At 50.3% G+C, this 26242-nt stretch overlaps 1 protein-coding gene across 3 annotated transcripts; it reads left to right on the top strand.

Moving 5' to 3' along the window:
• The first annotated feature begins 1678 nt into the window (after nt 1–1678).
• LRPAP1 (LDL receptor related protein associated protein 1) lies at nt 1679–14626 on the top strand. 3 transcript variants are annotated; one of them, XM_083355554.1, is made up of 8 exons: nt 1682–1936; nt 2039–2183; nt 7491–7615; nt 8401–8521; nt 9468–9629; nt 11351–11433; nt 12502–12678; nt 13848–14626. In XM_083355554.1, exons 1-8 carry the CDS (start codon nt 1757–1759, stop codon nt 13911–13913), a joined length of 1059 nt encoding a protein of 352 aa, XP_083211680.1. In that variant the 5' UTR covers nt 1682–1756; the 3' UTR covers nt 13914–14626. The 3 variants fall into 3 exon arrangements, with proteins under 3 accessions (XP_083211681.1, XP_083211682.1, XP_083211680.1); XM_083355555.1 differs by lacking the exon at nt 13848–14626 and adding an exon at nt 11783–11822 and having other exon boundaries at nt 1679–2183; XM_083355556.1 differs by having other exon boundaries at nt 1681–2183.
• Nucleotides 14627–26242: the final 11616 nt, after the last annotated feature.

The following is a 26242-nucleotide window of genomic DNA, read 5'->3' on the forward strand; positions in this document are numbered from 1 at the left end:
GAAGGCACTTGATCCTCTCCGGCCTAGACAGGACTCTACAAGAGGGGCTCCGGGGCAGCAGGGGAGGGGGTGTCCCAGAGGCCCGCCAAAAGGTGCCAGCAAATCTTCATTTTTAATGTAGGAAGAAAGTTAGCCAATACACGAGAGAAAACTGCACTCGCTGTATTTAATTTGAATTAAAATTGAAATGCACATCAAATGTGTTTTTGCTCCGGCTCCGCCCGCGTTTTGGGGGACAGGGCCCCGACGCCTTCGAGTGGAGGGGCAGCACTCGCCTGGGACATCCCGGTTCCACCAGGACGGCGGGTCGTGCCGGCTGTGGCTGATGGGGAGGGCAGTCCGAGGCCGCTGCGCCCGCTCTGGGCGACGGGGCACCGTCTCCAGCTAGAAATTCCGGGGAGGCGCCTCGGGGGGGACTTCAGAGTCGATTTATTCGCTCTCCACGCCGCCCTTGGCAGTGCCCAAAGCCGCGACCCTTCCACGGCGGCTTCCAGGTGGGACAGGCAAGGCAGCCCGGCCCAGCCCCCCCCGCAACCAACCGGGCTTGCCGCGGGAAGCGGAGCAGGTCTGCCCACCCCTACGGCCCCCTGCTTTGCCCGCTCCCTTCCGCGGCCTCCCTGACCACCCGCCCGCCCGCCTCGGGTTCTCTTAAAGGCGCTTCTCCCAACAGGGGCGGCGTCTTTCCGGGATCCCGGCCCCTTCCTTCCCCGCTCGCGCTGGCATCGCTGCCCCAGCGCGGCTCCCGGCCAGGCCGCCCACCGCTTCCTGGCAGCCTCTGCGGCAGGGGTGTCAAACTCAATTTCATTGAGGGCCACATCAGCATTGCGGTTGCCCTCAGGGGGCTGGGTGGGTGTGGCTAGAGTGCATATGGCCTGCTGGGTGGGCGTGGCCAGCTCTACATCAACAAGGGTGCCTATGGGGGCCTGGGTAGGAGTGTTACAGATCTGAGGGTCTCTGGCAGAAGGAGGGTCTCTGGGCCAGGGCCAAGGCAGTGGGGTCCGTTCCCTCACTGTTTCCAGGATGGCTTCGTGGGCCGCATCCGGCCCTGGGCCTTGTGTTTGACATGTTTGACTGCTAAGCTTGTAAGCCACCCTGAGTCTTCGGAAAAGGGCGGGATATAAATGGAATTTAAATACATAAATAAATAAAAGGGGTGACATGATAGCAGTGTTCCAGTATCTCAGGGGCTATCACAAAGAAGAGGGAGTCAAGCTATTCTCCAAAGCACCTGAAAGCAGGACAAGAAGCAATGGATGGAAACTAGTCAAGGAGAGAAGCAACCTAGAACTAAGGAGAAACTTCCTGACAGTTAGATCAATTAACCAGTGGAACAACCTGCCTCCAGAAGTGGTGAATGCTCCAACACTGGAGGTTTTTAAGAAGAGACTGGACAGCCATTTGTCTGAAATGGTATAGGGTTTCCTGCCTGAGCAGGGGTTGGACTAGATGACCTCGAAGGTCCCTTCCAACTTTATATTATTATTATTAAAATGTCTGCTCTGCGGGGACACAGCCGCTGGAAAGAGACGCAGCGGACCCTCCCCCACCGGAAGAAGGGGCGCCGGCTCGCTCGGCCCTCCCGGAAGTGGCGCCCCGCCGAGGCCCCGCCCAGGCGCAGGGGCGGAGCTTGGTCCGGCGGCGCTCCCGAGAGAGAGAGAGAGAGAGAGAGAGAGAGAGAGAGAGAGAGAGAGAGAGAGAGAGAGAGAGAGAGAGCGCAAACGGGGTGCCTGCTGGGAGTCGTAGTCCGAGGAGCGCCATGGCGGCCCCGATGCTGCTACCGCTGCTAGTGCTGGTGGTGGTGCTGGCGAGGGCGGAGGCGGGCGGCGGGCTCTACTCGCGGGAAGCCAACCAGGCCGCCGCCTCCTCCTCCGCCGCCGCGCCGCCCGCCGAGTTCCGCCTGGTGCGCCTGAACCAGCTGTGGGAGAAGGCGCAGCGCGTGAGTGTGGCGGGCCCGGGCTGGCCGAGGACGGGCGAGGCGACGGGCGGGTTGGGCGGCCTCCTCATCCCTCCCTCTTCTCCCCTCCACCCTCCCCCGCAGGTGGGGCTGCCGGCGGTGCGCCTGGCCGAGCTGCACAGCGACCTGCGGCTGCAGGAGAAGGACGAGCTGAGCTGGAAGAAGCAGAAGGCCGCCGGGCTGGACGAGGACGGGGAGCGGGAGGCCCGCCTGAGACGCCGCCTGGAGGGTGAGGAGGGGCGGGAGGGGGAGCCTGCCCAGCCTCGTTTCTCATGCTGCTTTCCTCTCCCCTCCCCCGCTCCCCTCTTTCCCCGCCCCTCCCCCTCTCTCGCCCCCCCCCCCCGGCCTGGACACTGGACACCCTTGCGCCCCCCCCCTCGATTTCCCCCCCTTTGCTGGGCGAGCTGCTCTTGCAGAGGGGAAAAAGGGGGCTCGGGACAGAGTGCAGGATCCCGCCTGGAATCAGGTGAAGCCGAGATAAAGAGGATCCTGGGTCATTTATTTACTTATTAGCTGTTTGGTTATCCTCCTTATTTCCTGTGAGGTGGGTTCCATCTTCCAGTTAATACGTTACCGGCGTTAATATATCAACTCCAGCTGTTTGACGACCTAGTTACATGTTAACTGGGTGACTAGAATATACTGAGCGGGTGGAAAGGTGGTTTGTCTCGAGTCCTAACCCATCCAAAGGCCTGAATCTTTTTTCACGGGCAAAATTCTCCCATTTCACCTTTTCCCATCTGGCAGTTCCAGGTTTCTAAGCCTCTTGAGAAAGCCTCTTTGGGACAGCCATGACCTGGATGACTGAGAATCTCCATAGATATTTGTCACAATACCTGTTTTGTTAAATAACAGAATAACAGAGTTGGAAGGGACCTTGGAGATATCTAGTCCAACCTTCTGCTCAAGCAGGAGATCCTATACCATTCTGGACAAATGACTGTTCAATTTCTTCTTAAAAACCTCCAGTGATGGAGTAGCCACAACTTCTGAAGGGAAGCTGTTCCACTGATTGATCTAACTGTCAGGAAATTTCTTCTTCTAGGTTGCTTTGATTAGATTCCATTCATTGCTTCTTGTCCTGCCTTCGGGTGCTTTGGAGAATAGCTTGACTCCCTCTTCTTTGTGGCAGCCCCTGAGATATTGGAACACTTATCATGTTACTCCTAGTCCTTTTTATTCAGCTAGACACACCCAGTTCCTGCAACCTTTCTTTTATGTATTTTAGCCTCCAGTCCCCTAATCATCTTTCTTGCTCTTCTTTGTACTCTTTCTAGAGTCTCAACATCTTTTTTACATTGTGCTGGATGCAATATTGCTAAGCACATTGATTTGTGCTTAGAGTGTAAGCCGCCCTGAGTCTTCAGAGAAGGGCGGGATATAAATGGGATTAAAAAAAAATATTCCAAGTGTGGGCTTACTAAGGTTTTGTAAGGTGGTGCTAATACTTTATGTGGTCTTGATTCTATACTTCTATTGATGCAGACTAAGTGCACAAAATTGTGTTGGCTTTTTTGGCTGCTGCTGCAGCACGCTGTTAGCTCATATTTAAGTGATTGTCCCTTTGGACTCCAAGGTCCCTTTTACAGTTACTGGCATTGAGCCATGTTTCACCTAGTCCGCAGGTCGGCAACCCGCGGCTCTGGAGCCGCATGCGGCTCTTTGAGCCGTCTCCTGCGGCTCCCCGTCGCCTGGTGCGCGCGCACCTCTTTGAACGGGCAGTGGTGCGCACACACCTCTCCAAATGGAGAGTGGCACCGCCCGTTCCGAGAGGTGCGTGCGCACCTTTCCGAAGGGTGGAGGTGCGCGCGCACCTCTCCAAGCCGCCGCCATCCCGTCCGGACACCTGCCGCATTCGTCAAACATGGACGAACACGGCAGCTGTGCAAACGGGATGGCGGCGGTTTGGAGAGGTGCGCGCGCACCTCTCCCAAGCCGCCGCCGTCCGGAGAACTGCCGCGTTCGTCAAACATTGATGAACATGGCAGCTGTGCAAACGGGATGGCGGCGGTTTGGAGAGTGTGCGCGCACCTCTCCAAGCCGCCGCCATCCCGTTTGTACAGCTGCAGCGTTCGTCCATGTTTGACGAACGCGGCAGGTCTCCAAACGGGACGGCACGCACCTCTCCAAAGGGGAGACCCGTCGCCGCGCAGGTGCCTCCCATTTTGCGCATGCGCAAAATGTTTTTTGTGCATGCACATGAGGACGCACACGCGCACACTTTTTGCGGCTCCCACTTTTTTGTTTGTGTGATGGAACCGGTTCTGAGTGGCTCTTTTCCTTTTTCCGGTTGCTGACCCCTGACCTAGTCTGTACCTATACAATTGATTTTTCTTACCTAAGTGTAAAACCTTGCTTTTCTGCACATTAGATTACATTTTGTTGGATAGGACTCACTGTTCAAGTCTGTCAAGATCATTTTGGATTCTGAGGTTGTCTTCTGGGGTGTTGGCTATTCCTGCCAGCTTAGTGTCATTGCAAATTTGATGAGTTCTCCTTCTATCCCCTCATCCAAATCGTTTATGAAGATTATGATGTACAGTGAGGGGAAAAGTATTTGATCCCCTGCTGATTTTGTACATTTGTCCACTGACAAAGAAATGATTAGTCTATAATTTTAATGGTAGGTTTATTTTAACAGTGAGAGACAAAATAACGACAAAAAAATCCAGAAAAACGCATTTCAAAAAAGTTATAAATTGACTTGCATTTTAATGAGTGAAATAAGTATTTGTCCCTTTAGTAAAACGTGACTTAGTGCTTGGTGGCAAAACCCTTGTTGGCACAGAGATCAGAGGTTTCTTGTAGCTGGTCATCAGGTTTGCACACATCTCAGGAAGGATTTTGTCCCACTCCTCTTTGCAGATCCTCTCCAAGTCGTTAAGGTTTTGAGGCTGACGTTTGTCAGCTCCACAGATTTTCTATGGGATTAAGGTCTGGAGACTGGCTAAGCCACTCCAGGACCTTAACTTGCTTCTTTTTGAACCGCTTTGTTGTTGCCTTGGTTGAGTGTTTTGAGTCATTGCCATGCTGGAATACCTATCCACGACCCATTTTCAATGCCCTGGCTGAGGGAAGGAGGTTCTCACCCAAGATTTGACGGTACATGGCCCTGCCCATCATCCCTTTGATGTGAAGTTGTCCTGTCCTCTTAGCAGAAAAACACCCCCAAAGCATAATGTTTCCACCTCCATGTTTGGCAGTGGGGATGGTGTTCTTGTGGTCACAGGCAGTATTCCTCCTCCTCCTAACATGGCAAGTTGAGTTGATGCCAAAGAGGTCTGTTTTGATCTCATGTGACCTCAACACTTTCACCCAGTTCTCTGAATCATTCAGATGTTCATTGGCAAACTTCAGACGGGCCTGTACATCTGCTTTCTTGAACAGGGGTACCCTGTGTGCATTGCAGGATTTCAGTCCTTCACAGCGTAGTGTGTTACCAATCGTTTTCTTGGTGACTATGGTCCCAGCTGCCTTGAGATCATTGACAAGATCTTCCCATGTAGTTCTGGGCTGATTCCTCACCGTTCTCATGATCACTGAAACTCCACGAGGTGAGATCTTGCATGGAGCCCCAGACCGAGGGAGATTGACAGTTATTTTGTGTTTCTTCCATTTGCGAATAATCGCAGCAACTGTTGTCACCTTCTCACCAAGCTGCTTGGCAATAGTCTTGTAGCCCATTCCAGCCTTGTGTAGGTCTACAATCTTATCCCTGACATCCTTGGTCTTGGCCATGGTGGGGAGTTTGGAATCTGTTTGCTTCTATGGACAGGTGTCTTTTATACAGGTAACAAGCTGAGATTAGGAGCACTCCCTTTCAGAGAGTGCTCCTAATCTCAGCTCATTAACTGTACGAAAGACACCTGGGAGCCAGAAATCTCGCTGACTGATAGGGGTCAAGTACTTATTTCACTCATTAAAATGCAAATCAATTTATAACTTTTTTGAAATGCGTTTTTCTGGATTTTTGTTGTTGTTGTTATTCTGTCTCTCATTGTTAAAATAAACCTACCATTACAATTACAGACTGATCATTTCTCTGCCGGTGGGCAAACGTTCAAAATCAGCAGGGGATCAAAAAAAAATTCTCTCACTGTATTAATTGTTAGAGATGTGGTGTTCTTAAGAAAGTTAGGAAATTTCCCTATGTCTTTTTAAAAATGTATTGTGCTCTGAAATTAAAATCAGGCCACCATGGGGATCATCTGGGCAAACTGTGACCCTTGTACCTCTGGGAGCAGCTCTGGCTGTCAGGAATTTTTGTCCTGATGTCTGCGATTTAAAGTCATTGTTTCTTTTTTTTATCTTCTGGAGGAGCCTAAACACTTCTGCATGATGGCTCTTCTGATACCCAAAGGCAGCAGTTCCCCCCCACAGACACACACCTTGTCTGCCCTCTTCTTCACTCTAAATGTACAACTGGATTGAAACCAGTTATTTTGCTTTTCCGTTTTTCCTTCCTGGCCCCTTGTTCAGGTGGGACCTCTGTTTTGGGTGCTTTAGTTTGCCAAGGTCCTCCCAGAACTGGCTCCAGCTTCTACTGTGCCTTCCCGGAGTCTTTGCATTCTACTTATTTGGACACATCAGGGGTCACTTTGTGTTTTTTTATACGCTTGTGCATTCGCTGTTGGCTTCTGTATGGCTTTTGATCCCAAAGGCGCCCGGGTCCGTTTTACACACTGCCATTCTGGATGAATTCCATTTATTTATGCTCACTCCCTTGATACTTCTTGCTCAAATCAAGAGTTTTGCATTTGTTCCTGCAATTTACCCGGCTGCATCTGTCCCATTTTCCCAGCTGGTCAAAATCCTCCTGAACCTGCAAGCCTCTCCTCAGTATTACCGTGTGATCAGAGAAACTGCATTTTTTTAAAAAGCATGAACCTGTTGATCTTTAATTGTTGTCGGACCTGCCACCGCTTAAACATTAGAACCGATCCTTGGCTCCGTTTGTTGAGAAAGATATAGTTTAATAGAAGTCTAGCCAGAACTGAGAATCACGTGCCCAAATCCCTGAGTTCAGCTTTTCACTCCCTTAAACTGCCTCCCATCACTGATTCCCCCCCCCTTCCCCCCAAATCTGGATGAAGCAAGATGTTTTCACAACGGTCACTCAGCCAAGTAACCTTGAAGCAGTGTCTCGGGGAGATACCGCAGTTGCTTTTGCTTTCCCCAAGTATCCCTTCCTCCCATCCACTGAGTCCATGGCAGACTGCCACCCATGGTAGCGAGGCGCAAGCAAGCTTGAGGTGGCAGCTGACAATTGTAGCAATTAATGTCTAACTAAAATGGTCCTGAGTGTGCATTTTTTTGTCAAAAAATATGCATGTTGTTTTGCTGAATCAGACTAAAGGTCAGTCCACTCTCATGGTTGGGTGGAATTTCCCAAAATACAGAAGGCACTGGACTAGATCCTCCTGACATCCCTAAATGGTCTAGTGGCTGCTCACTCCCACTTTCGCAAAACCATGAAATTAAAATGTTAGCGACCCGTGCCCAAATCACCACCTTGTTCTTCTTTTGATCCCTCCAGTAATTATGACCAAATACGGCTTGAGTGGGAAGAAGGAGGGGCAGCAGCGGGAGACCAACCACATCAAGGAAGGCTTTGCGAAGGATGACCTGGATGACCCCCGGCTGGAGAAACTCTGGAACAAGGTCTGTCTGGAGCCACAAAGCAGGGATGGGGGGGGGGAAGGTGTGGAGGAGCTTAGAGGAGGGCTTTCGATTTTAATTGCTTCAGAGTTTTCTTTACTATTTCCCTAAAAGTTGGAATTTTAAAAAATCATACTTCGGGGGAACTAGACACCCAGCTTCATAGCAAGGAGAAGAAAGATCTTTTTTCACGCTAAAACCCGGTTGGGTGGGATATTAAGGCCTCCATTTTTTAGGAGCTTATGGTACTACAAGGATACTCTTCCCCTCTCCCTCCTCCCACACACATACACCCCAGTTTCATGCTCCCCAGAGGCCCGTTTGGTAGAGATTGGCTGCCTATTCCCGATCCGGCCACTTCCTGTCCTTTGTGTCCCGCCGGGACTTTGGCCATGGGGCCAGTGGGAGCCGGTCTTGCCTTTCGCAGAGTCCCTTTGGGCTGCTTTGGGAGACCCTGTTGGGCTGCCTGGTGCTGGAATGTTGCCTCCTGCTGGCCCCGAAGAATTGCCTTCCCCAGCAGCTCCTTCCGTTGCAATTAGGGGCAGGAGTGAGGCCCAGTAGCAAAATTTAAATATTAAAGTATTCATGTTAATATTAAATTTTCATATTAATTATCACTAAAATATTAAATGTCTAATTTTAGATTCCCCCAGAAAATGTATCTTCCAATATCCTATTGAATAATTTTGGGGAGTGATTATTCCACCGAGCAGGGAGAGACCTTTGTTTGTTTGTTTTTAGCATTGTGGGAGTGGCCTTTCTGTTTTTCCCTTTTATCTCCCTTCAAGGCCAAAAGCTCCGGGAAGTTTTCGGAGGAGGAACTGGAGAAGTTGTGGAGGGAATTTCAGCACCACAAAGAGAAAGTCCACGAATATAACATTCTGCTGGAGACCGTGAGCCGGACAGAAGGTACGGAGAGGGCTCGGTGAGCTTAAGAGCTGGCCACGGGGGGGCGGTGGCGGGTGGGGGGGCAGCAAGGCCCCCTGAGCTGTTGATAGGCAGGCTGAGTCTCACATTAGAACACACAGGTGGTCCTTGTTTAGTTACAGTTGTTACTTGCAGTTCTGTCATTACATTACTCTTAAGTGGGAAGCCAGTGACTGGGGCTGCTTTCCAGCCTGACGAGATGAATCAGTTTTGCCCTTTTGGCTTCAAGGTTGCTGCCCAGTGGGAAGAAGACCTGGCATGAGGGCACAAGGGAGCCACTGTTCTCCTTCCTGTCATCACCCTTGTCAAGTTTCCGACGTATGGGCTTTTCAAGTGACTCTGAGGCATTGTTTACCTTAAATGTCCTTTATTAGCCTAATACACCGGCAAATGCTTGCTCGGAGGAAGTTGGAATCTGAAACCTCCACCCCTCGCACAATATACTAAAACACAATTCTCCACCTTTCTAATTTTGTCATTAATCATATTCTCCAATTAATTTAAAGAATCAGTTTCCCTTCCTTAGAAAACCTGCCAAGGCCTTATCTTCTTTAGTTAGAGAGATGGCTTTGAAGGTGCAATCCTACTCATCCCCCCTCCCAAGCTTAAACTAAATCTCTTAAAGCAATACACAAGTTTAACATGAGACGGCTACTTCTTCATCTCTTGTCAAGCAATAACATTTGATGTTAGCAGCGTTGACAGCCCTGTTTGCTGAAGATTCAGGCAACCCAGGCGGGGTCTTTCTCTGACGAATTGTCAGGTGTTTCTCCCTTTCTGATTCTGAACCGGAGAGGCCTGCATTTTCTCCTCTTAGCTTTGTGAATGTTTATCCAAGTGGGGTTAGCGAGGTATCCACCCGTGCTGTGAGACCGGTTGTCTAGGCCCTGGGTGGGCCTCAGGTTGGTGCCATTTCCTCTCCTTGCAGATGTCCACAAAAACATGATCAACCCGGTGGAGGACGAGAGCGTAGCCAAGACAGAGCTGCTGCATCGCAAGCACTCAGAGCTCAAGGAGCAGCTGCACAGCATCAACCAGGGCTTCGAGCGCCTACGCAAAGTCAGCCACCAGGGCTACGATTCCTCCAGCGGTAAGTGCTCCCTCTTCCCCCCCCCCCCCCGGGGCTCCCTCAGGCTAACCAGGCGGTGGGGAGGGGAAGGTGGCCAAGCACCAGGCGCAGGGACTCCCTCTTAAGTTGATGTAACATCCAAATGTGTGGGACTTGCTGCCTGGAGGCTCTCAAAGGAAGCTGAGGGAGCAGCAGGTCTACAGCTGCTCTGAGGCTAGCAGGGGCACTGGCTGTCTGGAGCAGGGCTTTTCAACCTTTTCACCCACTGTACCACTTTTAGGATATGGCAATATCCAAGTACCACCAGTCGCCTAGCAAGGTATCAAAAACTTGATGACCAAAAAAAGGAAAAAAGTGATGAAGTACAGGTAGTCCTCGACTTACAACTGTTCGCTTAGTGACTGTTTGAAGTTGCAATGGCAGTGAAAAAAGTGCCCCCCAAGCCACAGCCGAGCAAGACACCTGCCTGCCCACCCGGCGGGGCTCTTCCTCCTGTCCGAGGTTTTCATTGTTGAGGATTGGCAGCGGGGGTGGGGTGGGGGGGTGTTTGGTTTTTATTCCCCCCCTCTGCTGGGTGGTTGCAGCAGGTTTTAGTCACTTCACATGACCCTGGGACACTGTGACCGTCATAAATATGTTGCCAAGCATCTGAATGTAAATCGCAAGATCCTGGAGATGCTGCAACATTCCAGCTGATCGGCATTTCTTCTGGGCTCAGAAGCGCCAGGATCAGTGCTGAGCTCCAGCTGGAGCCTGGCGCTGATCCTGGTGCTTCCTCTCAGCCCTTCAGCTCCAGCCGTCTCTCGCTCAGGCTTGTGCAGTGCTGCCACCAGTTCAGCTCATTCCCCTCCACTTTTCTAGAATGGTCGGGTACCACCTGCCAAGTGCCAATGTACCACAGGTGGTACCCGTACCACTGGTTGAAAAGACTTGGTCTGGAGGTCCACTACATTGCAGGAGGGGCCCCAAGGAACTGTGCCTGGGCGAGGAGGCAGGCAGTGAGAGGAGCCCCAGCCCCAAGGAGAGTCTGCCGGGTTGAACGTCCTTGGGAGGACCTCTGATTGGCCGGGAAAGGCGAGAGGGTCTTAGCCCTTCTCCCAAGCCAGTTCTAAACGCCCCTGCCCGGTGCCCAAGGGGCCTTGTGCTCTTTCTCTACCTTTTTTCACAGAGAGGTCTTACTTTTTTTGGCCGCCTCTTCCAATGTCCCATCGCAAATGCATCTTGCAGAAATCTTTCCCAGATAAGATAAGATAACCTTTATTGTCATTTTTTTTTTTACTGTGGGCACAACGGCACACATCAAAAAAGAAATTTAGTTGCCCGCTTTCAAAGTGAACATATACGTGACACGCATCTAAACGTCCTATATACAAAATACGTATAGACCCGTACCCCTACATATACATAACGAACAAATATTAAAATACTGTCCATCTTGAATATATAACGGAAGGAGGAAGCTTGAGAGTTCACAAGGTTAATGCTGTATGGAATGAAACTATGGCTGAATCTGGATGTTCTGCTACGGATACCACGAAGCCCCCTCCTCCCAAAAGGTAACAAGGAAAACAGGTCGTGAAGAGGATGAGTCGCGTCCCAGACAATCTTGCTCAAACAACGCTTCTGTGCTATGTCCCGGATGGGAGGGAGGGAAGTGCCAGTGAGCTTCGATGCACACAGATAAGTAGAGTCAGCTGATGATGTGTTCCTTCCTGAAAATGTGCCTTTCTTTCCTCCTCCAGAATTCGAAGAGCCCCGTGTGATTGACTTGTGGGATTTGGCTCAGTCAACTAATTTCACAGAGAAAGAGCTTGAATCACTTCGGGTAGGCAGCCTGGGCGTATTTATAACCTCTGTTTGCTCATCCTCAGTCTTTGGAGTGAGATGCCAGCCCCCTGCCCGGACCTCTGCCCTTCGAATAGGGCGGTTCTCTCACAGACCAGGGCTGCTTATTGCCAGAGACACCAGTGGTGCCCCCAGGGCCCTTTGCCTCAGACAGAGGGCAGGCGTAGTTGTCCCAAGGGGGTCTGCTCTTTCCTCTTCCCACGGGTCCTGAAAGTGCCTGCAGACTTGTGGCTGGCTCATAGAATGGAAAGGGGCCATTGAATCCAGCCCCCCCGCCTTCCCCCCCCCCCCCGTTCAGTGCATAGTCCCACTGGAGGTGTCCCCAACAGGTGGATGTCCAGACCATGTCCGATGAAAGTTCTGGAACTTGTAAGTTTGCACATTTGGGGTGATCTCAGCTGACTTACTAATGTATTTTCTCTGGCGTGGTTAGGAAGTCGAACCCATAACTAGATCGGCTGTCTTCTGCCTGCCCCAGCATGCCTCCCCCCCACCCTTGCACTCTTTGAAAAGGGCTTTCGCGGTTGGTCTGTTTGTACCTGAGACAGTTTGTGGGGTTGTATTGCAGTGCACGTGGAAGATGGCAAGTGCTGGTGTTGACTGTCCCAAATTGGTCAGTTAGAAGACTCTCAGGCCCGTGGTTAGGCAAAAGTACACCTTACTAAAGCCAAGTGGTTACAGATGAAGCAAAGCTGGATCTGAGGTTTTCACGCCCAAAGCATATAGTTAACATCCCCTTGTTCCCACCTTCCCCCAGGTTATCAACACGTGTCCAGGGTAACAGTCCCTGTCTTCGCAGGCTGGTTGGTTCTGCATTCCTTAGTGTGTCCTTGGAATGGGTGGGCAGCTTGGGATGGTCCAAAGCTTAGTTTTGATTCCTCATGCTAACCCTCCCTTTATCGCCTCCCGCCCCGTTGCTATGGCCGGCTGTCGGCAGGCAATGCATAGAGTAGCTGAATGGCAGCCCCGACAGCTGTTCTGACCTAGCTTCGTTTTGATGGCTGCTTGCCGAGTGTCCATTTTGATGAGGGCATATTTTGTATTCTAGGAAGAACTGAAACATTTTGAAGCCAAAGTGGAAAAGCACCACCATTATCAGAAACAACTGGAGATCTCCCACCAGAAACTGAAGCACGTGGAAGGAACGGGGGACAAGGAGCACCTCAGCCAAAACAAAGAGAAATACGCCATGCTGGAAGAGAAGACGAAAGAGCTGGGCTACAAGGTGGGCAGCAGGGAGGCTTCTGCCGTGGCCGCCTGCCCCTCCTCGGGGACCAAGGAGCTGCTGCGTCCTCCCCTGTCTGCTCTTGACTGGGTCTCTTGCCGGGGTTCAAGCCGAAGGGGAAAAAAAATCTCAAACCATAAAATCATTATAACTGAAATCACGAATTAAAATGGGTATCACTAAACTATCATTGAAATGTATTGAGAGGGTCGAGCAGCTACGCTGGTCTGGGGCAAGGTGGTTCCAAGCCCCTTCCATCTTGGGCCAGAGCCCCTCTGTGACTGCCCCAAGCTAGGGGAAGCCCTTTCCCTCCACCCCAATGTGGCAAGTAGGCTTTGAGCCTGAGCTGGAAGTCCCGGGGAAGGGCTGCAACAAGAGCGAAACCATGGCAGCAGAAGGGATGTGGCCCTTTGGGGACCGACTGAGGGCCCCCTGGCAGTTACTGAGTTCAGCATCTTCCATGAAGCCCTGCAGAGGACAGAAAGCTCCCCTTCCCGCCTGCCCTTCAGCAGGAGTATGTTTCCTCAGAGCACCTGCGTGGACCTTCAGAGCAAGGGAGCCAGAATTAGAAGGTTATTTACCTGAAACGCACAGCAGCCAAGCTTGCTGGGCCTCATCTGGTAGAAAAGCCTGCGAGGGGCAAGGCTGCCTGGCCACTCAGCCTGCCTGCAAAGCACCAATTGGATGTATGGCTTTCATGGAGCTGTTTTAATTTCTGGACAGGCGGCTGGTCTGGTTAGCTCCAAGCCAAGTTCAGGGTGCTGATGTTGGGAGATTCTTTTGTCAGGTTGGCAGTGGTGCCGGCATCCCCTGGTTCAGAGGACTTGCTGCCTCTTTCGAGTTGCAGTTGAGTTCATTGCAATAATGGCTTCATGGTTGAGATTTGTAAAGTTTAAAAATACCCAGTTTAAAAGCAAGAAAAGAAGTTTTATGTTTTCAGAAACTAAAAACTGAGTGTGGACTTCAGTGGAAAATCTGTTTATTTTCTTACTTTATAAATTTATACCCTGTAGTTTTAAAATCCTGAAGCAGAAATGTTACACATTTTTTAAAAAGTGAAACAGCGGAGTTGTTTGAAATTGGAAGACTTAAACTAAATAAATTAAGTTAAATTATGACTAATATGTCAAATCTATTTAGGTTGAATAAAATCTATTTTGTCCTTCCAGGTCAAGAAACACTTGCAAGATTTGTCCAGCAGAATTTCTAGAGGCCTTCAGCACAATGAACTGTGAAGCTTCCTCTGCTCTGCACACTGGTCATAATTCAGTCCTGAAATGTATATATTACTGGACGTTCTGCTGCAGATCTTTACTAACAATTTGGGTTCTTTTCCTGGTAAAAGTTTAAATCCCGATGCCACCCTGGAGGTACTCGCAGTGCCCTGAATGTTTGTTATGTGGGCTTAAGAGCTTCCGAATGCAAAAACCTGTTCAAGGCAAAGATTCCCTGCCGATGACTGGAATGGATGTATGTGGTGGGTCCGGTGTTCTTGTTCAAGGGTTCACCACCTGTGCTAATAAAAATGCGGCCCTCCTCGGAAATCCCTGCTGGAATCGTCTCCACCTAAGCTGGAAGCCTCTGTTGTCGAGGCTCCATCAATTTGTTCCTTGGGCTGCCGTGACTTTCTGACATCCGTTGCTTTAAAGCCGAAAAGGGCAACAACCTTTTGTCCCTGGGGCCTCTTGGTTGGATTGCGGCAGCCCCGAGCAAAGGGAAATGGGGCCACTCAGAACGTCAGCTGGTCACCTTGGTCAATTTGGAAGGGGGCTGTAAGCAGAAAGGTGGGGGGGCTCCATGCTGGAGGAAGACTGAGGAATGGACAGTAGGCTTTTAGGGATTTGAATAGCGTCACCATGATTTTGGTTGACTTGTCGAGGGTGTAAAAACAAGTTCAGAGGAGGAAATGCTTGTGATCATTGCATAAATGTACCCCTGCCACACCCTGTGCTGTTTTGTGTTGATTTTCTATTATTGGGAGACCGTAATGGGAGGTGGCTCAGTGGGTTAGGACGCTGAGCTTGTCGATCAGAAGGTTGGCAGTTTGGCGGGTCGAATCCCGAGTGCCGCGTAATAGAGTGAGTGCCTGTTACTCGTCCCAGCTTCTGCCAACCTAGCAGTTCGAAAGCACGTAAAAAGGCAAGTAGAAAAATAGGGACCACTACGGTGTGAAGGTAACAGTGTTCCGTGCGTCTTTGGCGTCTAGTCATGCCAGCCACATGACCACGGAGACGTCCTCGGACAAGCGCTGGCTCTTCGGCTTTGAAATGGAGATGAGCACCAGCCCCTAGAGTCGGAAACGACTAGCATGCATGTGCGGGGGAACCTTTACCTTTAATGTAAGAGGGGGAGGGAGAAGATTGGGCATGTGGGATCGTAAAAGTTATGTTGGGTTCCCGTTTTCTGTCATTCTCTTGGGTCTGTATCCTCCAGAGTCGGGTGGGGAGGGAGAGGTTATTCTCCAGTAATTCCTTTCAGCAGACTTCTAAAAGGTCATCTGTCATCTAAATCAGAGGCCCCCAACCTTTTGGCCACCAGGGACCGGTTCCACGGAGAGAGATTTTTCCACGGATGGGAGAGTGCATGGTTTTGTGTGCTGCCTATATCCCACAGATGGGGCTTAGCTTGTTTGTGCAGACCGGTTGCTGGCATGCCACGGCCCAGTACTGGTCCATGGACTGGGGGTTGGGGACCCCTACTCTAGATGTACATGGTCTGAGCAGGTTGGTGTATCTGCAGCTCGTGACAGGCGGTGTTGCTGGGAGAAGAAGCGAATCCTGGCCTTAGCAGCTAACAGGAAGGGAAGTGCAAAGGGGGGGGGAGAATTCAAGCATGGGCTATCAGACCCCAAAGACAAACAGTGATACTGGCTATTTTGGCCAATTTGTAGCCCTGGAGGGCAGGGCTGGTCCTTGGTTAAAGACAGCCCCTTCCTGTCAGCTGGAGGTCATCAGGAAGGGGTCACAGGGCCAGCCTAAGTACGAGTCCCCTTTCCCTCTGGTATTTATCGAAGATGGCTTGGCCCAGGCCACAGCTGCGGAGCTTCAGATGGATCCCAAGTCTCGCCATAATACCTTCTATTTTTAAATCCCTCCCTTCTGCTGGAGGCCTCAACTCTATAAACATTGTACAATCTTTTTCTTCATTTTTGCAACAAGCCTCCTTTACATGCGTTTTTGCTTATCAACAGCCTTTTCCTCATCCCGCGGTCTCTTTTTTTTTTATGCTCCCCCTGGGTGCAACCGTAGCCTCCCTCTTTTCCCAGCCTCCTCTGCAGCCTCCTGTCACCTGCCTGCCCACTTTTCATGCAGGATTCGTCCCGTCTCTCTTTCCACAGGCGCTTCCTTCTCAGCTTTTCCCCCTTCCACGTCCAGCATTTCCACGGCCCTCCCTTGGCACTGCCAAAAAAAGCGGTCACTTCCATGGTCAGTATCCTTGGATTTCAACTCTGAACAATAAAAGTCAACCATGCTTTCAGCTTTCTCTTCATTCCTTACCCAGGTGCACATGTGAACAGGTATGCATACTCCTAGCACAGACTCGGGACAGACTTTTTTCCTGAAGTGGCAAAGGCTGTCCTGGTTCAGCTCTTTCGCTTCCTCTCTCCCGTCAACTCAGGATGTTTCTTCCCCAGATGGTGCCTTTGACTCCTCTTTTCAATTATTTCCAGGGTTCTTCCAAGGTAAAAGGTTGAAAAAGGCTGACCTGGTGATCCCAAAGATGCTTTTTCACAAAGGAACTGGATTTTCTTCTTTTTTCTTTGAGGACGTTTCGCTTCTCCTCCAAGAAACTTCTTCAGCTAAGAGCTGAAGAAGCTTCTTGGATGAGAAGCAAAATATCTTCGAAGAAAAACCAACTCCAGTTGCCTCGTAAAAAAGCATCTTTGGGATAACAGTGATCTGGATGACTGAGAATCTCCATGAACATTTAGCTGACCTGGTGAATTCATGCTGGCCAAGGTACATATTAACCCTTTTAGAATCAAACTGCTTTCATTTTGCTGCATTGTCAATTTTAGGTCTATTGGATCCTATCCTTATTTTTCCCTTTTCTGTCTCCTCCTTCAGTAAGTCTTGCCGTGGTTTGTTGCTCCTCCTAGATTCCAGATAACCATCTTCTCTCTGCCATGTGCCGTGTTTTTCAACCCTCGGTGCCCTTCCTGGGCTGGCTTGCCCAGAAAGTCTTCAGGGGAATTCTGGTGGAGTAAGAAGTAAGGAGTTGAGTAAGGGACGCGGTGGCTCAGTGGGTTAGGATGTTGAGCTTGTCGATCAGAAGGTTGGCAGTTTGGCGGGTCGAATCCCGAGTGCCGCGTAGCAGTGAGCGCCTGTTACTCGTCCCAGCTTCTGCCAACCTAGCAGTTTGAAAGCACGTAAAAATGCAAGTAGAAAAATAGGGACCACTACGGTGGGAAGGTAACAGCGTTCCGTGCGCCTTTGGCGTCTCGTCATGCTGGCCACGTGACCACGGAGACGTCCTCGGACAAGCGCTGGCTCTTCGGCTTTGAAACGGAGATGAGCACCGGCCCCTAGAGTCAGAAACGACTAGCATGCATGTGCGGCAGAACCTTTACCTTTACCTTTAAGGAGTTAGTAGTTCAAGCAGCAAGCCATGTGTCTGATGTGCCACAGGGGGGCAGCAGAGCAGCCTGTGAGGGGGAGGAGATAGATGCCCCCACCCTTCTTGGCTAGAGGAGAGAGAGAGAGAGAGAAAGAGGGAGGGAGACGGTGGTCCTTGATCCTGCAGCCTTGATGCCAGCTGAAGAACCAAATGTGAGTTTTATTCCCTGATGGGAAGGTTTTCTTTTTTAAATTGGCAGGGGAGGGGCATTTCTCACAAGAAAAGGCAGGAGCAGGGGTACTGTGTGTGGAGTCTCGGAGAGCAGGCACCGGGATTCAGCAAGGCCCCCCCCCTCAACATCCTGAGCTTAAAGAATAAAATATCCCTAGCCAAGTTAGTCTTAGTTTAGTCGGTTGTATGAATGCCACTGCCTTGTTCTGAGCTGTGGCTACGGGCGCACAGCCTCTGGGAGTGAAGCCCTCGTCCATTCCAGGTGTGCTGGGTGGCAGCCAGCCTCCAGTTTTGGCCATCCCACCCTCAGGGCTGCTGTGGATATGGTGCCAAAGTGGTTGCTAGGCAGGCCGTGCAGCTGCAGAGCAGGATGCTGGGTTGTCATGGAGATGGGTAGGGTTGCTATGGTTGCAGCCACAGGGACCAGCACCCTGCCTGAGGATGCCCTGTGGAAACCCCCAAGCTCAGCACCAGGATTGGCTGCTGTCCTGGCAAAGGCATCTACGGAGCCAGTGACCAGCACAAACGCTGGGGGTGGGGTGGGGGGCGAGTGGACAAGTGAAACACAGGCTGCTTCAGGCCAGAACTTCCTTGCAAGCATGGTGGCATTGGCAGAATCCCCCCCCTCCTCCATGGTCTCTGCCCACAGCTCCCCTATCCTCCCACTCAGTTGCCCTCAAGGCACAAAAACTATGGAAGGTGGCTCCATGTAGAGGAAGGCTAGGCCAGTGCAGAAGAGCCTTCCTTGCAGGAGCAGTCTACCAAGGAATGGACCATCACCCTCTGGCACCTCTGGAAGCCGAAGGTGCACTTCCTGTCCTATTGCACAGGCTCAGTGTGTCAAGTTTCCGACGTATGGGCTTTTCAAGTGACTCTGAGGCATTGTTTACCTTAAAAGTCCTTTATTAGCCTAATACACCGGCAAATGCTTGCTCGGAGGAAGCTGGAATCTGAAATCTCCGCCCCTTGCACAATATATGAAAACACAATTCTCCACCTTTCTAATTTTGTCATTAATCATATTCGCCAATTAATTTAAAGAATCAGTTTCCCTTCCATTAGACCCGAGTCCTTATCTTCTTTAGTTAGAGAGATGGCCTTGAAGGTGCATTCCTACTCGTCCCTCCTCCCAACTTTAAACTAAAGCAATACACAAGTCTTAAAGCAATACACAAGTTTAACACATGAAATAGCTACTTCTTCATCTCTTGTCAAGCAATAACATTCAATGTTAGCAGCGTTGACACAGTGCTCAGGCTTTCACCCCTCAGTGCCAGCCACGGGTCTCGGGGGGCTGCCAGAATCAGGAGTGCCGAGTTTGAACCCTGGCGTGATGTGTTCCATTCAGGGCTGTGACCCACGCCTGGCTTGGGATCAGGAGCCTGTCTTTTCCCCCATTACGGCCTTGCCTGTTCAGGTTGCCAAAGGAACCCCCTTCTCTTGGGTCGCCCCCGCCCAGGGAAGAGAGGCTGCTGAGGGAACCCTCAGAGAAGAGGGGCAGGGGCCCCCAGTGCCTCAACGGCCAGAGGAAGAAATGAAGGACCCGCCCTAATGGGTCAGATAGTTAAAAGAGTCTGTCAAGGTAGCCTTACAATAAAAGTGGAATTGGCTTATCTAATCAAATTTCCCGTCTGGTTTTTCCCAGGAGGGTTGAGGGAGACATCCTGGTAGGGAACTGCTGTGGCCCCTCACGGGCTGCTCAGAAGTGGCAGCCCAGCTACATCCTCAAAATGATTTACAAGAACTTTGTCAACCCAGAGTGTTTTCCCCAAGTTCCCGGCCAGGGAAAAGCCCTCAGGAGTGGCCTCTGTGCTGGTTCCCTTTTCTTTTTCTTTTCTTATTTTTTTTTAAAAATAGTCTGTTAAGTTAAATAATTTAAAACACAGAACTGACGGTCAAACTCTGAGCAGCTCCCACTCCAGAATTAGGTTTAGGTTTATTAAATTTATATGCCACCCTTCTCCCTGAGGACTCAGGGCGGCTCACAACAATAAAAGTTAAAAGATATAAATACAAAAATTAAAAGAGGATTAAACAATACAAGAAGAACAATTTAAACCAATAAAAACCAAATTTAAAAACTATGATCAGTCCAGGCCCGCTTGTTGGAATAACCAGGTCTTCAGGTCACGGCGGAAGGACCGAAGGTCAGGGGCCATCTGCAGCTCCGGGGGCAGTTCGTTCCAGAGGGTCGGTGCGCCCACAGAGAAGGCTCTCCCCTGGGGGTCGCCAGCCGGCATTGCCTGGCCGACGGCACCCTGAGGAGGCCAACTCTGTGGGAGCGAACCGGGCGATGGGAGGTTGACATTGGCAGCAGGTGGTCTCGCAAGTACCGCGGGCCTAAGCCATGTAGGGCTTTAAAAGTGATTATCAGCACCTTGAATCGCACCCGGAGGGCAACCGGAAGCCAATGCAGCTCACGCAGGAGTGGTGTAACATGGGAGTATCGAGATACTCCCATAAGCACCCGCGTGGCCGCATTTTGCACCAGTTGAAGCCTCCGGGCGCACTTCAACGGCAGCCCCATGTAGAGAGCATTGCAGTAATCCAGGCAAGACGTGACAAGGGCATGGGTGACTGTGCATAGGGCATCTCGGTCCAAAAAGGGGCGCAACTGGTGTACCAGGCAAACCTGTGCAAAAGCCCCCCTGGTCATGGCAGTTAGATGATCTTCCAGATTAAGCCGTGAATCCAGGAGGACACCCATGTTGTGGGCCCTTTCTGAGGGGGGCAATAGCTCCTCCCCATCAGAAGAGATGGAACCTGTTGGACAGTATGAGATGCCAATATCCACAGCCACTTGGTCTTGGAGGGGTTCAGCCTGAGCCTGTTCCTTCCCATCCAGACTAGCATCGCCTCCAGGCACCGGGACATCATGTCAAGGGCATCACTGGGTTGGCTTAGGGTGGAGAAAAACAACTGGGTATCATCGGCATATTGGTGATACCTCACCCCAAAGCCACGGATGATCTCACCCAGCAGCTTCATATAGATGTTGAACAGGAGGGGGGAGAGAACCGACCCCTGAGGTACCCCACAAGAAAGGGGCCTCGGGGTAGATCTGTGCCCCCCTGCCACTACAAACTGCGAACGGCCCAAGAGGTAGGAGGAGAACCACTGTAAAACAGTGCCTCCCACTCCCAACCCCTTGAGCCATCGCAGCAGGATACCATGGTCGATGGTATCAAAAGCCGCTGAGAGGTCAAGTAGGACCAGGACAGAGGAGCAACCCCTGTCCCAGGCCCGCCAGAGATCATCTACCAGTGTGACCAATGCCGTTTCCGTGCTGTAACTGGGTCTGAAACTGGACTGGTAAAACAATAATAAAACAATATATGTATTTACTAAAACCATCTAGGTCAGGGGTAGACAAACTTGGCTCTTTTATGACTGGTGGACTTCAACTCCCAGAATTCCTGAGCCAGCCATGCTGAGGGGAAAGGGAGAGGTTTCCAAGCTGAGCCATGCTGGCTCAGGGATTCTGGGAGATGAAGTCCACGAGTCATAAAAGAGCCAAGGGGCTGCCACAAAGAAGAGGGGGTCAAGCTATTCTCCAAAGCACCCGAAGGCAGGACAAGAAGCAACGGATGGAAACTAGTCAAGGAGAGAAGCAACCTAGAACTAAGGAGAAACTTCCTGACAGTTAGAACAATTAACCAGTGGAGCAACCTGCCTCCAGAAGTGGTAAATGCTCCAACACTGGAAGTTTTTAAGAAGAGACTGGCCAGCCACTTGTCTGAAATGGTATAGGGTTTCCTGCCTGAGCAGGGGGTTGGACTAGATGACCTCCAAGGTCCCTTCCAACATTATTATCATTATTGTTATTATTATTATTAAGGTTGCCTACCCCTGAGCTAGGTTAAAAGGCTGGCACCAAACTTTCCACTTGCAGTTCCTCTCTGGAGCCTCTTGTCCGCCTGGCCCTGTGCCAGCTGGGTCTTCAGGGCTTTCCAGAAGGCTGGGAGGGTGGAATCCTGTGGACTCAGGGAAAGGGAGTTCCTCCACAGGTCAGGGCCTGGCAGAACCGAAGAGGCAACTGGCAGCCCAGCAGCCAGTGGTGCATTTTGAGGCATGGCTGTGCCCTCCCTATGCCAGCAACACTGACTGTCTCCTTCCCCTGGATGCTGCCGTGGGGAACCTGTGGGCTGGTAAGCATGTCCACCCCATCCTGGGGAGAAGATGCTTATCTGGGCATTTTAGCTAAACGGACTGAGCTGCACCCGCTAGCAAGCACCCACTCTGCCAAGCAGAAGCACCATCCCCACCTGGGGAAACACAGGGAAAACCTGTGCCAGGATGCCCTTGAAAGTTTCTGGCTGGGAATGAGCAAACGGGGGCTTCCTCCCATTTGTAACTTGAACCTCAGAGCCACTTGCCCCCCCCCCAGGGATGGAAGACCCCTATAAATCTCAGCGGACCAAGCCTTCCTGCTTGGGGCCAGAGGTTTCCAGCTTGGGCAAGATTGTGCCACCGGTCAGCCATGGGGCACCACATGCAAAAGCATAGGAGGCCTTTGGAAACCCCCCCCCCCACTCCAGAGCAGATTCTGCAATGGAGAAAAGGGGGCTGAAGGTACAAGGATCATCTGGCTGCTTGCCTTGGGCTGCCTCACAACTTAAGAGGGACCCCAGGTCCTGCCCAGCCTTGCCCCCCAGCAGTCCGGCCAGGAATCCTGTTACTCTCTCTGGACTGCCCCTGGGAGGCTTGCCGGAAGAAAAGCAGGCAGCGTGTGTATGTGTGTGTGTGTGTGTGTGTCTGTCTGTCTGTCTTGTGCAATTCTGGGCAGCCCAGTTTTTGTCTGTGTGTGTTTTAGTGATAACATCAGTGTCTCTTCTGAGGAAGGGGAAGCAAATTGTTTTAAGTCTGCATCTAGTTCCTCTACAAATTCTTCAATTTTCTCAACTTGTACATATTTTTTTTTCATCCCTGTGCATCTTTCTTCCGTTTTTTTAATGGTTTCTGTCACTGTTTTGCCAAATTAGTCAAACATTTTGTGCAGTAAATCTGGTGAAATGCCTTTATGTGTTAAGATTCTAGCAAACCCCTTATTTTAATTCAGCAGCTTTTCTTGTGGTTGCCATTGTGAGAAAGTAAAAGTATAGCAGTTACTTTGGTGAAATAAAAACCCTCCTTTTTATGTTTTGCTTCTTTTTATCTCTAGCGCTTTAGTCCCTCTTAATTCTCTTCACCAACTCCCTGCTCTCCTTAATGATAAACAGACAACATTCCCACCATGCCCTGGTATGTTTATCTAAATTCTATTGCTATTTTCAAGGCACTTTTGTCAGAAAAAAATGTCTTCTTTAAAAAAAAAACTATCACCTTAATCAGTTTAAAACTTTCTTAACTCACAATCCTGTCATTTTTTTTAAGTTAAAGTCTTAAGTTAAAATCTTTTCAATTTTTCCTCTTTCTAATATCACAAAGAAAGCACTCATTGAGATCTTTGTTCTTCACTGCCATTTGGAATCTCTCTCTTAGGTTGCAAAGTAATTCAGTCCAAAGCTGGTTTAAAAAGTGAGGCTCTTGCAGGTGAGATGCCCACGAAGGCTCAACCTTGAAGAACCTCAGCTCCCAAACCACTCAACTCATAATCAAGCACAACACACTCAGTTCCTATGGTCTCCAAGGGCAATCCCAATAACCTCGTCTTCCTCCAGAGAGATTTTCATGAGCAGAACCTGGCTGTCCTGGCCAGCGTTTCCACTGCAGCTCTATTCACAGTTGTGGACCTGGGATGTAACAGTAACAGTAATAGAGTTGGAAGGGACCTTGAAGGTCATCTAGTCAAACCCCCTGCTCTCATAGGAGACCTATGCTATTTCAGATAGATGGCTGTCCAGTCTTAAAAGTTATTACCCCCCACAGATAGGGCTCGCAACTTGGGAGTCCTCTTAGATTCACAGCTTTCCTTGGAAGACCACATAACAGCTGTGACTAGGGGAGCCTTTGCCCAGGTTCGCCTGGTTCACCAATTACGGCCCTATGCTCTACATACGGTCACTCGTGACCTCATGACCTCTCATTTAGACTACTGCAATGCTCTTTACATGGGGCTGCCCTTGAGGACCACTCGGAGGCTCCAACTGGTACAGAATGCAGCCGCGAGAGTTGTGTTGGGAGTCTCCCGATACTCCCATGTTACACCTCTACTCCGTGAACTGCATTGGCTCCCAGTTGTCCTCCGGGTAAGATTCAAGGTGCTGGTAATGGTTTTCAAAGCCCTACATGGCATGGGTCCGGAGTACCTTAGGAATCACCTGCTGCCAGCGTCAACGTCCCTCCGTCCAGTGCACTCCCACAGAGAGGGCCTCCTAAGGGTGCCGCCGTTTGGAGAATGCCGTCTGGTGGCTCCCAGAGGGAGGGCGTTCTCTGTGAGCGCGCCTGACCTATGGAACCGTTTACCGGTTGAGCTCCGGATGGCTCCCGACCTTCGCTCCTTCCAACGCGACCTAAAAACATATGTGTTTAAGCAATCCGGTCTGGTCTGACGGGTTCTGTTTTAATTATTGTTTTAAGATAACTATTGTGCATTCTGTTATTTATGTCACTGTTCACCGCCCTGAGTCCTTAGGGAGAAGGGCGGTATACAAATCAAATCAAATCAAATCAAATAAATAAATAAATAAATAAATAAATAAATAAATAAATAAATAAATAAATAAATGCCTTCAGTGTTGGGGCACCCACAATTTCTGCAGGCCATTTGATTAATTGTTCTCACTGTTAGGAAATTTCTCCTTAGCTTTAGGTTGCTTCTCTCGGTTAGTTTCCATCCATAGTTTCTTGTCCTGGTGCTTTGGTAAATAAGTTGACACCCTGCCCCCCCCTGCCCCCTGGATTCCTTGTGGCAGCGCCTCAGGAATTGGAAGCCATGGGCACCCCAGTTTGAAAGGGACTGTAACAAATGGAAGCACGTTCAGAGGAGGAGGAACACAACCAAGAGGGTGAAGGTGTCAGGCTTGCCCCAGTCTGACCTCTTTGGAAAGAAAGACCCTCGACTCCATTTGGTTGAAGTGGTCAGGGTCTTTTTGCTGAAAGATGCTGGCTGCAGTAAAGTCAGGCTAGAACTGGATTTTCCTGTGCTAAAAGGATACAAAAAAGGTTCCCCTCAACCCAGCCTTCTCCCCATGACCAGGTTGTCTTCCGCCAATGAAGATCTGCTTGGGTGGTTTGAGAGTGCTGAGGAGTTTGGGGTAGTCCAGGTACTTTCAGGGTGCCTGGCCTTGGATGCTGGCACAAACTGAGTCCAAACTCCTCTAGCCTTCATCAAGCTGTCACTTCCTCTCATTCCTTTGTACCAGCACAACTAATATAGTTTTGTTGCCCACTATTTCCCCTGTGCTTCCTGTAACATATTGGGATTCTACCTGAACTGTGTTCACGTGTCTGTTTGAATGCTGCTTAAGGTTGCTCAAGGGGTGCGTCTGTGTAACGGTCACTGACTAGCCAGACTTGCTGTCTCCAAGAAGATCATTGGATGATTTGGGGCGGGAAGGGGTTCCTTTAAACCTATTGGCCGCCGCCTAGTGGCCAACCGTATAAGTAGCTGCACAGCAACCACTCTTTCAGTTCTCTTCCTGTTTGCCTCAATAAAGCAGTGTTCCTGTTTGCAACCTCTCGTCTTGCTTACTGCCTCCAAAGAACTCACTACACAACACTTCCTCTCCCCTTAGCCTTTAATGACAGGATGTCAACGTGGCACCAAGCTGAAAATGGCAGACCTGACAGAAGGCCTGGAAACCAAGCCCAGTGTGGAATGGTTCAAGGCTCTAGTAACACTGGCCTTCCGAGGAGGCAGAGGCTGGGCTGGCAAATGCTATCCAGGAGACTCCTGGTATTTTGGAGACTTTTTGTTCTCTAATTAACACCAAGCACATTTCATCAAACTTAATAGCAAAGGGTGGGGGGTGGGGCAGAGCATGCTGATTGTTTCTGTAGTTTGAGTTGCACTCCCAGTGCCAGGTTGAGGTTGGGAGGGAGGGGGTACTTCTTCTGTGTGGAGGACCCTCTAGGATGCCTTTATTTTAACAGCAAAAAAGACAAGGCTGAATACTCTCCCCTAATTTAGACGCAGAATGGGGATTGAGGGATGCTGAACTGGAGCAAGATTAGCAGGGTTTAAAACTGGAGGAAGGGAGATCAATAACTATGCCGAGGACGTTACTCTGAGGGCTGAAACCATCAAGTGATCTGCAAGCTCTGCACGGAGCAGAGTAAAAACGGGACTAAGACAAAACAAACGGCAACAGCCTTAGAACTGGCCATAAAGCTGTTTCCTAGGGTCAACCCTGAAGGACTTGGAAAAGATCCTCGGATATTATGATTGTCTCTACCTACTAACATCACGAAGAGTGGCAAGAATGTGCCTGGGAAAGAACAGGCTCAGTCCGAAAATCAGAATCGTGAGAGCCACAGTATCTTCCGGCACCCTCTATGGAAGCAGAAATTGGACTCAGAAGAAGCAGAAGCATGGATGACTTTGAACTTTGGTGCTGGAGAAGATTTCTGATTATATGGTGGACAGCCAAGTAAAAGAATGGATCCTGGAACAAATCAGTCCTGAGTTCTGACAAGGCACAAATTGCCATAGTTTAGACCTGTTTTGCAAAGACCCAGCTCTTCGGAGTGGGCTCTGAGGCTAGGAAAGAGAAGAGGAGGGCCAGCAAACTGGGGTGGTGGTGGTGGATGATGAAAGCACCATAGGGAGATTGGAGGACCAGGGAGGGACAGTGATCTTTGCAGAGGGGTCAATGTGGTCACTAAGAGCTGATGA

Source organism: Vipera ursinii (genome assembly GCF_947247035.1).
Source record: "Vipera ursinii genome assembly, chromosome: 2".
Taxonomy (NCBI): Eukaryota; Metazoa; Chordata; class Lepidosauria; order Squamata; family Viperidae; genus Vipera; species Vipera ursinii.